Below are 14,289 nucleotides of genomic sequence, written 5' to 3'. Positions count from 1 at the left end.
CGGCAATGCTTTACCCCAACTGATACAATCAGCAACACATTAAGATCAAGCACAACTTGGACACTGACCACCTGTGGTAGTCACTAGTCTATCACCCTTAAATCATTTGAATTAAATTGAAATCAAGAAGCAGTCCAGAACATGTCTGGAGTGAACAAAATTTCAATATAGTGTATTTACCATTTAATGGTTCAGACAGAGCGAGGATGCAAGACCCCTGATCTCCGTTAGCTGATGGCTGAACCCCATGACGCTGACTGACCTCGGGCTGCAAGGCCCAGATTGAGTTCCCCATCCTTCTGAATGGTTGAACTCTGCAACGTTCTATTACAGGTTTCTCACGCCCTTTCTTTGAAGATGTTCAAAATTGGGAACTCAGAAAAATACCCTTGATGATCACCTCTGTCTTTGCAGAGTGGGTCCAAAGACTGGCACAGTCAGGAAGTCTGAGAGTGTTGGTGGGGGGGCTTATGGGGGTTCAGGGGCGCCTGCATGGCTACCTTCCCAGCATTTGAGCAGTGGTGGCTGGGTCGGAGCAGGCGTGGTTCTCCTTCCTGCGGTGGATTGGGGCCCCTGGCAGAGGTTTTTTATTTGAATCTCTTAATCATAATAACAGCCAGTATATTTTTGGGCATTTGGTTATGAGAGCATAATTTTAAGTATGATTTAGCCAATTTTATAAATATGAACACATTTATCCATCACAAAATTGTTCTGACTATATATGTATTTCCCATTTTTTAATTAAGTTTTACTCTCACAAATAGCTTACTTTCATAATCTGTATCTCAAGAGACCTTAGAGTATACTTTGTTCAAATTAGTATTGGATAGCATTTCTGAGACATATGTGTACACCTCTGATTTAACTTCTTTGATTGATTCCTCCTTCTTTTAAATTTAATATCACTTATGCTCTGGAAATCACCCTTTTATTTTTGCCTTTTCACCAGGAGGCACCATCCTGGAGCTGTAGTTGGAGTGGCCTCAGCAGGGAGCTACAGTTGATATGGTGGGAAGGTCATAGGTTGGATCATTGAAACCTTGGTTCAGATTCAGCTTCCTGCTTTATATGCATGATCTCAATCAGGTTACTCTTCTCCCTAGTTTGTGAAATTAGTTAACTTAGTTAATTTTAATAATTTTATACATACCATTGACATTAAGCATTTGAGTAATAGAAGTATCTTTCTACTCTTAAATCTGTAACTGTTTAAGTGTTTTATATGTAGTAGTTTGCATGCCAGTTGTTTAACTAGATAGTTGCATGAGGTTGGAAAATATATACAGAAACCTTTTTTCCTCTTCAGTAGATACATTTAAGCTGTAATCGTGCATGGCACATATAATCCTGTGTTCTGTAATCATGCTTTCAAGGTGCACACTTCCCACTGGCTCTCCACTAAATGAGGAACATTAATGTTGTTTGTCTTACATAGGATAAAGTTACTGGCTTTAGCTCACGTTACAGTTTCACTTTTATTTTCCTTGGTAACTCGTTTCTTTATGTATTTCTGCTTACTTGTGCTAATTTTTCTGCCTTGGACTCTTCACTTAAGCCCAAATCTTAAAACTGGAGCCTGGTTGGGTATGGTGGTGCACAGCTGTGATCCTAGCACTCTGGGAGTCTGAAGCAGGAGGATCTCAAGTTCAGCCCAGCTCGATCAATTCAGTGACTTAACGAGATGCCATCTCAAAATAAAAAATTAAAAAGGGCAGGTGAAGTAGCTCATTGGTACATGTTTGCCTAGCATGTGTGAGTGAGGCCCTGAGTTCAGTTTCTGAAAGCATAAAAAACAAAGAAACAGAAAAACGAGACTGTAGAGCCCTAGAATTTCTGTAGAAGCTTCACGTTTAGCTCAGTGGGGTGACCATGGACTGACTCTACTCTCTTCTCCCTCTGTAAATCTGTTCTTTTTTATCCTTTTAAAAGACTGTTGGATTTCTGTGAGATAATTTGAAATAGGACTTTGCTGTTTTGAAAAGCACAGCAATATAAGTAAACTTGCTAATTGAATAAGTAATTTGATGCTAACCTAGGCAACTTGTCTTAATTTGGATAGAGAGACACTTAAACTTTTATTGAAAAGAAGGTGAAGTTCAGAGGAAATGCTTTCTGGAGACATCAGGGAGTGCAGTCACTCTTAGTAATCACTGAGGCAGCCTGCCCCACCTGTTCCACTTAGATAAGAGGGATGTCATTTATCAGTACAGCAGTCCTGGTATCTGTTACTCCCATAGACCTGGAAGCAGGTTTCTGCCCTTCCACTTCCTCTCTGTGCTGCCAGGATACTTCATTAATTCAGCCCTTTGGTCCTTCAGCATAGGAACACACCTGCTGCTGCCTTCTTTAGATCATCAGAATCATACTGTGTTTATTAAAATAACAATCCATGGGGCAAAGGGAGCTTCTTTTTACTCTTATGTTCTACTTGTTCTAACCTGTGGAAAATCATTTCTTTCTATAAGGATATAAAGGTGTGTGACCTACCAGAGATCTCATGGAATCATATAACCTAGCATTTATTTTGTTGCTTTGCACCAGAAGTGGTTCCAGTACCTATGCTATTTGTCTGGTTTGGGTGCATTGCTTTTCTAAAGCTGGAGAAGGGAAACCAGCTGTTGCTACCTAGTGCAGTCACACATTGAGAGTAGTGGGACTGGGGAAACAGCATCACTTTGGTATAGTTTTTCATATTGCTGTCATTTGTTAGTTGGGACTATAGGCATCTGCCTCCATGCCCAGCCCTACGATTTTCCTTTTGTCTTGGTGAGTTTGGTTTTCTGGGTACTTCATATATATGTAATCATAGAATGTTTATGAATGACTTATTTCACTTACCATAATGCCTTGACTTATTTACTGACTTGTGTCTGCCTTATTTTACTCAACTGTAATGTTTTCAAAGTCTGTCCATGTTGTAGCATTTTCCTGAGTTTTATTACTTTTAAGACAGAATAAATATTCTGTTGTATATAGTTTTATTCTGTTTTCCCCTTAGTGCTGGGCATTGAACTCGGGGTCTCAGGAGTAAATTACATTTCCAACTTCTTTATTTTTTACTTTGAGACAGGGTCTTGCTTTATTGCCTAGGCTGAGCTCAAACTTGTGATCCTCCTGCCTTAGCCTAACAATAGTTGAAGTCTTAAGTGTGTACCACCATACCCAGCTAGAGTATAAAATAGTGATTTAAAAAAAAATTTGGTACCAGGGATCAAACTTGGGACCTTGCGGCACCAATGAGCTACATTCCTGGCCCCTTACAGTCGTGATTAGGAGGCATTGTATTCTCTGCAGGTTTTCTGCCCTTTGCTCTAAAAGTTTAAACAAGCCAAGAATCAAGTTCTATTTTGGGATAGTTATTTATTGGTGTCTTGTTAAAAAAACTAGAAAAGTATGTGTGGATTATCAGCTACTTTTTATTATTATTTTATAATATATAAAAGGAATATTGTAAAGAATTTGTATCTTATAAAATATTAAAATAGCACAAAGATAAGAACTATAAAACAGATGGTAGTGGAAATAAAATTCGAATATTGGATGGAATCCAGTGGTTTAGTTAAATTATGTCCAGCTCCTGATTATTCATTTGTGTATTTTTTTGTAGATTGTAACAGACTTTAATTTAGTCTGACTTATTTCTAGATTTACCTATCTTCAGGGCTCTCCTACTTCCTTCTGTTGAGTAATGTTTTAGATGTGAATTAATTTATATATTAGTAAAAGCAGTAAATTTGGGGTATGATCTAAATTTGTTGTACTGAACTGTTGCGTGACAGTACATGGATAATTTAGAGCTGATTTTATATGTGGTTTCAATCTAATTTAAATCAACAGTGGGGATGATGTTTTTGATGTATGACATGATTTTCTTATTATGAAATCAATATCAGGGTTGAGTGGGAGTCACTTTGAGTGTTCTTAAGTTCTCTCTGTTATACTTCTAAGGTGTTTATCTAGCTTGTGATTAGACACATGATGTAAAAGCTTTTTAGGGGGTGGATTCATGTCTTTGAAGCTTTTACTTTCTCTTTGTCCTATGGACTGCTCATGCTGTTGTTTACAGTGTTTTATAGTGTAACAACTTTGCTGAATAAGAGATTCCAAATGATTAATCCCTTGGATGCTTAATGTTTTTTTTTTTTTGATGTTTAATGTTTGATCTGCTTAACAGATACCCTTTTCAGTATTTTTATACAATATTGTGGTCTTCTATGAAAAATGATGCTTGTATTTATACTTATATGGTGAAGAATTTTCTGTCAGTTAGTGGAAATAATTTTATGAAGACATGATAGGCAACAAGAATTTAGGCAGTATTCTCATTTGTCCATAATAATTTATTTTTAACTTGGCAGAAATCCTGCTTAGAGGATGTATTGGTTTTGTGTCCCAGCTACTCAAAAGTCTGAGATAGGATGATCACAAGTTCAAAACCAGCCTGGGCAACTTAGACAGTTTAGCATGGAGACCTGGAATTCAAGCCCCAGTGCCCCTCCCCCCAAAAAACCGAAAAGAAAAACTCTTTTTGTTTTTGGCTTTTGTTGATTACTTCCTCTAGGAGGTTGGAATCTTAAGGCTTTAAGACTCTAAGCATGTGTTTCCTGAAGTCCTTGGAAGCCCCAGAAGTTTCTGGCAAGTTGAAAGTGAGACCAGCTTTAAACTAAAAGAATGTCAAGATTGATATGAAATTAAGGAAAAGAAAAGACATTGTACTGCTGTGCTACACTCCTGGCCTGTCATCCTAACACTCGTCTTCACAGCTCTTCATTGATTTAGGTCTTCCTTAGTTTCTTTTTTTTGGTACCGGGAATCGAACTTGGGTCCTTGTGCTTGAAAGGCAGCACCTCCTTAGTTTCCTTCAGGAGTGTTTCATAGTTTTCAATGTAGAGGCTTGTATATCTTTTAATAAATTTATTCCTGAGTACTCTTTAAAAAGTGCTGCTATAAGTAGAATTGTTTTCAGGTTGTATCCTGAAAGTTTTTGCTTTTTGTATATAAAAATACTCATTTTTTTGTATGTTAGTCTTGTCCTCTGTGATTTTGTGTTAAACTCACCATTTCTAGTAGTTTTTTCATAGATTGATTCAGAAGTCTGGGGCCTTGCTTGGTGGGCTGGCTTCTGGCTGCTGTGGGAGGGTGGGAGGGTGGGAGAGTCTGGTCCTGTGGAGGAGAACTGCTCACCTTGTGCAAGCAGAAAGCAGAGAGAAAAGAGGAGCAGGGAAGGGAGATGAACCCTCCCCACCACACCCACACTTGCCCACCTCTTCCAGACAGACCTACCTTCTAACAGGAAGTCAGCTGCAATGCCTCCTAATCCTGTCTCCTTTCAAACACTTGTGGCTTTGGGGCCATTTTAGATCAGTTTAAGGAAGTTCCTGTCTCTTCCTAGTTTGCTGAGAAGTTTTCTCATGAGTGGGTGCTAACATTGGTCAGTTGCTTTTCCTAAACCTAATGAGAGGAGTATGTGGCTTTTCTCCCCTTTGAATGTGGTGAGTTACGTGGATAGCTTTAGAATATTAAAACTGCCTCTCATTCCTGGAATAAAATCTACTTGTTCACAAGCCCTTCTTTCCCCCTTGTCCTTCTTTTCTCTTGTAAGGTCATCATGCTCAGGTTTTCCTCTTCTTTATCATATAGATAAGGGAACCCATCATTACTCTCTCCTGTGCTTTGCTTTTTCTTTTGTAATGATTGAACCCAGGACCTCGGGCATTCTAGGCAAGCCCTCTACCTCTGAGCTGCATTCTCAGCCCTTTCTGATTTCTTTGCTTTTATTTTACTTTATATTATTTTATTTTTTGACACAGGGTCTCACCATGTAGCTTAGGCTGGCCTTGAACTCGCTATGTATTCCAGGTAGGCCTTGAGTTCATGGCAGTCCTCCTGCCTCAGCCTCCCTGTAAGCAGGGATTACAGGTGTGCGCCACCACACCTGGCACTGATTTCTTAAAAAAATTTTACCCTTCGATTGTGTGTTTTTGCAGTGCTGAGGATGGAGTGTAGGGGTTTTTCGTAATGCTACATCCACAGCAGTTTTGGTGGTTGTTTTGGAGACAGGGTCTCTCTAAGTTCCTCTATTGCCTGGGCTAGTTTTGAACTTGCCAAGCTTCCTGGCAAGACTCTGAGAGTGCTGGGATTACATGCATGCACCATCATGCCTCATTCATATTTCTTGTTTTTTACATCGGTAAGTTTTAGTTGGATATTTGGTACTCTGATTTTGCTTTGTTTTTGTGGTACTGGGAATTGAACTCAGGGGCTTGCCTATACTAGACAGGCACTCTACAACTAAGCTGCCTCCTCACCCCTTTTTATTTTTTTATTTTGAGAATCTTGCTAAGTTGCCCAGACTGCCTTTAGCTTGAGATCTTCCTGCTTCTGTTTCTTAACTATCTGGGATTACAAGCATGCATCAACACACCCAGCAATTTTTGACATCTTAATTATTTTATTCTTTGTGTCTGAATTTTTTTTTTTGTACCAGGGATTGAACTTGGGTCCTTGGTGCTTGCCAGTTAGGTAGGGGAACCACTGAGCTAAATCCCCGGCCTTGTATCTGAGTTTTTAAGAAAACTTTTTGTATAAAATTAATTGTAAGCTGGACTTGATGGTGCGTGCCTGTAATCCCAGCACTGTGGGTGTCTGAGGCAGGAGAATCAGAGGTTGGAGCACAGCTTAGGCAATTGAGCAGTGTCGTGACATCTGTCCAAAAAAAAAAAAAAGAAGAGAAAAGCAAAGCTGAAAATGTAGTTTAGTACAAAGGCCCTGGGTTCACTCTCTTATACTGCCAGAAAACAAAAGAAAAGATAGCCTACTATATTCTATTTTCTGCATCTCTTTTTTCATTTAAGAGAAACAATATAACTTTTAAAGAGCTATGATTTCAGGAATTTTATATTTTTTCTCAGCTTTGTGCTTTACAGTTGTATGGATGTACCTCTGTCTGTGTAACTCGTACAGTGCTGAGATGAATAATACTCTGTGGGATGTTTTCCGACACCAACAGCCAGTCCTCTGACAACTGGAAACCACCTGCTTGCTCACCAGTTTGGTTCCATTCAGTTGGGTGGTGACCGGCTGGAGTCCATGTAGCCTGGCATACGGCTCGGTCCCACCAGACTGCTCCCAGCTTCAGACACCAGCCCAAAACCTGCACCAGGCGTACTTTCCATCAGCATGCCATAGATTGGGGGCTCCTTAGGTCTCCTTCAAAGGTGAATTTTAGGATGGCTCATAGAACTCAGGAGAAGTGTACCAATGGCAGTTTATTATAAAGGACACAGTTGACAAGCAGCTAAATTGAAGGCATGTGGAGGGCAAGCTATGTGGGCTGGGACACCTCCTCTCTCCTCCCCAGACCTTGTGCTCACCACCTCTGGGAGCCAACCAAATCCATCCTTGAAGAGTCTCTGCAGGACTTCTATTTTTTATTTTTTACACAGAGTTTTACTGTGTAGTTCAAGCTGGCCTTGAACTTACTGTGTAGCCCAGGCTGGCCCTGAACAGCCATCCTCCTGCCTCAGCCTCCCAAGCACTGAGATTACAGACGTGAGCCACCACTCCGTGGGGAGAATTTCTGTAGGGGCTTTATCTCCACTCTACCCCAGCCCCATGTTAGGGCTGGGTTGGAAATCCGGCCTTGGACTCGCTTGGCCTTTACAGTATTGCTCAGCCCCGTCCTGAGGCTGTAAGTGTTCCACCCTCAGTCACCTCATCAGCATCAGCTCAGGGGGACTGAAGCAGATTCATGAACAGGAGTGAAGACACTGCTGTCATTCAGGTACATACTCCCAGGGCTTTAAGAGCTTCGGGCTGGGAACTGGAGACAAAGGCCAGTGTTTTTCCCATTGTGTCACAGTCTTGTTAAAAACTCATTTCACTTATGTGTAAGTATACATAAATTTCTAAAAGTGAAGTAACTGCATTGAAGGCTTTGTGCATTTATAAATTTGATTGTTTTTAACCACTTTTTCTACTCCAGAGATTATACTAATTTGTGTCACAAATGTTAAAAAAATGTGTGTAGCAACTATGTATTTACTTATACTACTATACTGCATATTTATATCAAGTGTTACATTTATTTTTATTTTTATTGATTTGTTTTCTTTGCAACAAGTCTTGCTATGTAGCCCAGGCTGGCCTTGAACTCCATATATAGCCCAGGCTAGCCTCAAACTTGAAATCCTCCTGTCTCTGCCTCCTGAGGGCTAGGATTATAGGTATGTGCATCATGCCCACTTATATAGTGTTTGAAACAACAGATGCCTTACAGAACTCTTGAAAACATATATTTGTAAGAAAAAATAGTAGAGCATAATACTTGTATCTGTCCTAAAGAAGATTTTATAGAAATTTTATATAAGTCATAATACACTTTAATAATTTAGCTAATAAATTTTGGGCCTAAGATTTGATTTCAAGTTTGATTTTAAACCCAATGTTCTTTTCATATCTTAAAGAGTAGTAACTAATACCTTGTAATTCACTTCAGTATTTTGGTCTTCCTTCCTAATAAAGGACAATTAGAATGATCATGATTTCAGACAGTATCCTGTTTTTTTGTTTTTTTTGCAGTACTGGGGGTCGAACTGAGGACCTTGTGCTTGTGAGGCAGGCATAGTGCAACTGAGCTAAATACTTGGCCCCAGCATCCTGGTTTTTTTTGAGATTCCAAAAATCAAATTAAAGAAGATCTAAATATAATTTGCAAGAATTAAGAGCCCCAGAGGGAGGAAAAATGAGTTGAAGTTGTGTGTTGTATGTGTGTGTATGTCTGTGTAGAAGGAAGAACATGCACACTTGGCCTTTCTGAGAAGAGACGTTAAATATCTAAAATAGATGTCACTTTCCTATATATTTGCCTATTTGAATATGGAAATGGGGAAAAATGGCAAAACTGCAGAATTATCAGTGAGATAAGACAAGTAGTAGTGAGTAATACTAATTGGGTGAGGAAACTTCTTTTTATGTCCAAATAACTCAGTTGCTGTGTGAATGATCTTGTTCTCTATATAAGAAACAGCCTGTGTTTATTTTAAAATATATCCTAGATTGTTGTTTAATTGTATGTAATTGAGAATTAACCATAGCCTCTAGGTTGACTTTTAGAGCAGACTTTTATTTTAGAGTGGAGTTTTTATAATAATGTTATTTATGTTAATATTACATAATGATGGGGTTTATTTTTGGAAGTTGCTATGTGTATTTACTATATCTTAATCTGTTTTAATTCCATTACTCATTTCTTCCTTTCTTCTTCACGCCTGATTAACCCTGGCCTGGTCTTCAGATGTCCATCTCATGGTTTCCTCTTCTCTTTTCTTTCTTTATTTATTTTGTATTTTTGATGTTCTCAGGTAAGAGAAAACATATTTAGCTTTCTGGTCTAGCTAATTTCACTTAACATGATAGTTTCTGCACATGACATGATTTCATTTTTCTTTATGCCTGAGTAATATTTATTCCATGATATCTAATCTGTCTCTCTGCCTATGTATTTGGCTCACATTTTCTTTACCCATCTGTTGATGGCTTCTAGGCTGTTTCCATGGTTAAGATACTGTGATTATGGTGTTACAAACACTGATGTGCATGTGTCGTAGTATGCAGTCCTTCATTCCTTTGAGAGAATATGCCTGGGACTGGTATAGCTGGATCAGTTGGTATTTCTATGTTTAGTGTTTTGAGAGATCTTCGTACGGGTTTCCATAGGGATTGTTCTAGTTTGTAGTCTCCCCAATAATGTAGGCGCATCTGTTGCCCTGTCCCCACCCTTACCAGCATCATTGTTTCTTGTATTCTTTTTGGTACTGAGAATCAAACTCAGGGCCTTGTGCTTGCCAGGCCCTGCTCACATGCATCCCCAGCCCTGTTGTATTCTTGATGCTACTCTGCTGGGGTGAGCTGGAGTCCCAGTGTAGTGTTAACTTGAATTTCTCTGATGTCTAGAGATATTGAACATTTTAAAATACACTTTTGGTCATTTGAGCTCTTTGGGGAAATGATTCAGTTTACTTGCCCACTTTTTTATTGGCGTCTTTGTTTTATTGGTATTTTAAAGTTCTTTATATATTCTAGCTATTAATCCTCTGTCAGAAGCATAAACAGTCGTCCCCATTTAGTAGATTGTCCCTTCTAGTCTGATGTTTCTTTTGCTGTTCAGAGGCCTTTTAATTTGATGTCCTGTTTGTTGGTTTCCATATTATTTCCTGTGCTTTTGGAGTCCTATTCAAGAATTCTTTTCTTGCCGGGCGTGGTGGCACATGCCTGTAATCCCAGCACTTGGGAGGCTGAGGCAGGAGGATCACTGTGAGTTCAAGACCAACCTGGGCTACACAGTGAGTCCCCAGGGCAGTCTGAACTACATAGTGAGACCCTGTCTCAAAGACAAAAAAAAAAAAAAAGAATTTCTTGTGTCTGTGTCTTCAAATGTTTCCCTTATGCTATAGCAGAATTTTTGTAGGAAAATCTTGGTTAGTACATTTCCCAAATAAGCAAGTTGTATGACATGGACTACATTTTGCGGACTTTACTTAAAATAAAAATAATCATTTAAAATTTGGATCCTTTTAATTTCAGTTTTTTCTCTCATTCCATTTTGCAGACATTTCAACCTGCGAATGAAGAGGGACACTTCCTTGTTTAGTGACGAATTTAAAGTAGAAACATCAGATAAAGTACTTGATTATGATACCTCTCACATTTACACTGGACATATTTATGGTAAGTTGAGCCTTAACAGAAACCTTTTAAGTTTTTTCTACCCAGGGAAATGTGTATTTAGATGTGTGAGCAAATATTTCAGGAAAGGTGGTATAAATCCTGAGCAGAGGGAAGACAGACTCAGTCTCCTTAGAGGCAGAGAGAAAACCTGGTTTGCTGACTGGAGGGTTAGGGGTCCTAGAAGACACTCAGCTCGCCTTTCAAAATCAAGCTGGCCAGTTTGTCACCAGGGTCCTTAGCCTGAAGATTGCACTCAGAGTGACCCCATCTGTTCCTTGGATCTGTGGCTGAGATCTGGATGATTCCTGGGGCTTGAGATTAGGTAGGGTTCATGTGACTGCACCACAGAGAGGAACAGCTCGGAATCTGACACTTGACCCATACTGATCTGACCACAGAGAAGACTATGTGGGGACTGCACCTGTCTCTCAGGACCATCCTAGCTGGAGGTGTACACCCTTCCCCACTTTACTTGGTTCTTTTTTTGGGGGGGTGGTATTGGGTTCTGGTTCTTTGAGACAGGGTCTCACTATGTAGTGCAGGCTGGCCTTGAACTCAGTATGTAGCCCAGGCTGGCCTTGAACTTTCAGTGATCCTCCTGCTTCAGCCTCCTGAGTGCTGGGATTACAGCCATGTGCCACCACCCCCTGCCACCCTTCCTCTTAATCTTCCAGACTGAGCCATCTCCCTTTGTCCTCTGATCCCAAACACCTGCAGAAATAAGCCCTGCATTAGAGTCTTCTGTCTTGCTATTCTTTGAACCTAATACTCCCATGCCTTTGACATATAGTAAATTTTGTGTGTTCTTTTTCCTGTTTAAAAAAAAATTCAGAGGAGAGTGAACGAATCAGGAAGAGTAAATGGTCTTTGAAAAATGAAGTAATCTTTGGATCCATCTTTTTTTTTTTTTTTGGTACCAGGGATCAAACTCGGGTCCTTGCGCTTGACAGGCAGGTGGCCGAACCACTGAACTAAATCGCGAGCCCTCTTTGGATCCCTCTTTACATGTGTGTCTAACCATGAGTTTTGACACTCTGACTACTTTCAAGATGTTAGTTTTCAAAAAATTTTAATGATTCTATAATTCTCTGATCTTTGAAGGAAGAAAATTAATAGTAACTTTTCTATATTCTTTAAGAAAACAAGGAAAATCTCAAAGGATACTCCAAAGATCATCTGATCTAAAAATAAAGTGACAAAGTCATTCATAGGAAAATCTTTCCAGGCTCTTAGTGCAACTTGCTGGGCCAATAGCATGGTAGTCTGTGTCCATTCTTAGTAGGAGGTGAAAAAAAGTATAAGACTATTATAAATGAGCTTTCAGGTCATAATTGACTCAAAGCCAGCCAATTAATGTTAATGTATAACTTAGAAATTATGGAAAACTTGGGGGCTGGGAACACAGCTTAGTGTGGTGATGGCAAACCTCTTAGAGCTTTCAGTGGTAACAAACAGCTGTTTGTGTATGCCATAGGCTTGCTGCCACTGGCTTAGTGTTTTGTTTGTTTGTTTGTTTTGTACTGGGGATCGAATTTGGGACCTTGCACTTGGTAGGTAGGTGGCGGAACCACTGAGCTAGATTCCCTGGCCCACCACTTGCTTAGTGCTAGAGCATACATTGAGTGTGCTGAGGCTCTGGGTTCAGTCTCCAGTGCTCCAAAACACATGGGAGACCAAGAGCATGCTGGAGATGTGACAGTTTTTTTTTGTTTGTTTGTTTTTTTGGGTGTGTTTCACTTTTTAATGAGGATTTTAAAGTAAATTTAACTTTGTGTTTTTTTGCTACCATGCCCAACTTCACTGTATTTAACTTTTAAAGCCCCATTGGGGTGCAGAGGCAGATGTATGTATTCCCAGCTACTTGGGAGCCTGAGGCAGGAGGATTGCTTGAGTCTAGGGATTTAGGCCAGCCCTAGCCACATAGCAAGACCCTGACTCTAAACAAAAATGAAAACAAAGAAGGCAGGGAGTGAGGCTGTAGCTCAGCAGTAAAGCACTTGCCTGACATGCATGAGGCCCTGGGTTCAGTGCCCAGCAGTGAAGGAAGACAACCCTTTGCTTACCTTCCGCCCTCTGTTGACATTTGGTTTTGGTGTTCAGACTTTTGTGATTATTTTCTTTAATAATTTAATTTCTTTAATAATTTAATTATTTTCTTTATAATTGATGGGATAGTATTCCAAATCTTTTTCAAGTATCTTAAAAAGGGCTGTTGATATACTTTTGTTTAAATTGCTTCTGAAATATTTAGTAGTTTTATATTTAAAATTTATTTATAAAACCTGAAGGTAGCAAGGAAGCCAAAAGATTTGTGTACAATATATCAAATGAGCTTTTTTTTCCTTATGGCAATTAAGGCAGAATTTATGTGGCTTTTTGTTTTCTTTGAGACAGGTACTTGCTATGTAGGTCAGGCTGGCCTTGAATTTACTAAGTAGCTCAGGCTGGCTTCGAACTCTTGGCCGTCCTCCTGCCTCTGACTCTGAGTGCTAGGCTTATAGGTGTGTGCCACCATGCCTGGCCTGAAGCAGAATTTCTAAAGATACTTTTGAGTACCTTTATTCTGAAAGTATATGTTTTATTAGTGGGTAAGCTTGCTTCTGAATTTGTTAGGTTAACAATTACTTATTGAATAACTAATGCATGCATGACAGGAGGGTTTTAGTTTTTGGGGAGGGCAGGAAGTATTCTAGGTGTTAGGAATATGGTTACCACAAAGCAGATGCTCTGTGTTTCATTTTTGGTATTAATTATATATGTTTTGTTTTGTTTTTTGGTACTGGGGATTGGACTCAGGACCCTGTGCTTGTGAAGCAGGTGCAGGGCCACTGAGCTAAATCCCTGGCCCTTAATTATATATGTTTTAACTAAATTCTAGTTGCTCTTTCTATCTCAGATTCACCTTGATATATTTTATATGAAAATTAATTTCTCTGGTAAATTTGTATTCAGGCTATTTGAAAAAGAATATAAAAATGGCTTTTTAAATTGAAGTGACTTTAACAGGCGTGTACAAGTTAAGTTTTGAAGACTTTGTTGCTTTCGTTCATAGGTGAAGAAGGAAGCTTTAGCCATGGGTCAGTAATTGATGGACGATTTGAAGGATTCATCCGGACTCGTGGTGGCACATTTTACATTGAGCCAGCAGAGAGATACATTAAAGACCGGGTTCTGCCATTTCACTCTGTCATTTATCATGAAGATGATATTAGTAAGTGCTTACATTTTATCAAGTAGCTTTTTGCAAAAAGGCATCTGAGTAGTTGAAACTTCATGGAGACAAAGCCTGACCTGAGCTGTGTTCTTACCTACGCTGATAAGCAGGGTAGAAAATAATTTCACAGGCTGAGTCTCCGTGAAGTGAACGGTGGGCCCCATTCTGCCTCAGGGAGGCAGTTGTCTGGGCAGCCCTGTCGGTCCTGCCTTGCTGATGTGGTGCTGTGAATTCTGTTGACTGAGTCAGCCAGAGCTGATTGAACCAGGAGTCCTGTATTCCATATCTGCCAGGCTATTCATGCTACCACCTTTATAGGTATGGCCTGCAAAGGAAAAATCCAG

General features: G+C 39.6%; 1 protein-coding gene across 1 annotated transcript in view; it reads left to right on the top strand.

The window, feature by feature from the left end:
• Adam10 (ADAM metallopeptidase domain 10) overlaps window positions 1-14,289 on the top strand; it is a 108,018-nt gene that overhangs the window by 26,311 nt on the left and 67,418 nt on the right. Inside the window, exons 2-3 of the mRNA XM_033756250.1 lie at window positions 10,613-10,731; window positions 13,784-13,942. Coding sequence (XP_033612141.1) covers window positions 10,629-10,731; window positions 13,784-13,942 — 262 coding nt within the window. The 5' untranslated portion in view covers window positions 10,613-10,628. The remainder of the gene's footprint in view (window positions 1-10,612; window positions 10,732-13,783; window positions 13,943-14,289) is intronic.

This window comes from Fukomys damarensis, unplaced genomic scaffold (assembly GCF_012274545.1).
Source record: "Fukomys damarensis isolate Sample0158 unplaced genomic scaffold, DMR_v1.0_HiC HiC_scaffold_25, whole genome shotgun sequence".
Classification (NCBI taxonomy): domain Eukaryota; kingdom Metazoa; phylum Chordata; class Mammalia; order Rodentia; family Bathyergidae; genus Fukomys; species Fukomys damarensis.
Note: the sequence above shows the minus strand (reverse complement) of the source record. Positions and strands in the feature narration are given on the sequence as shown.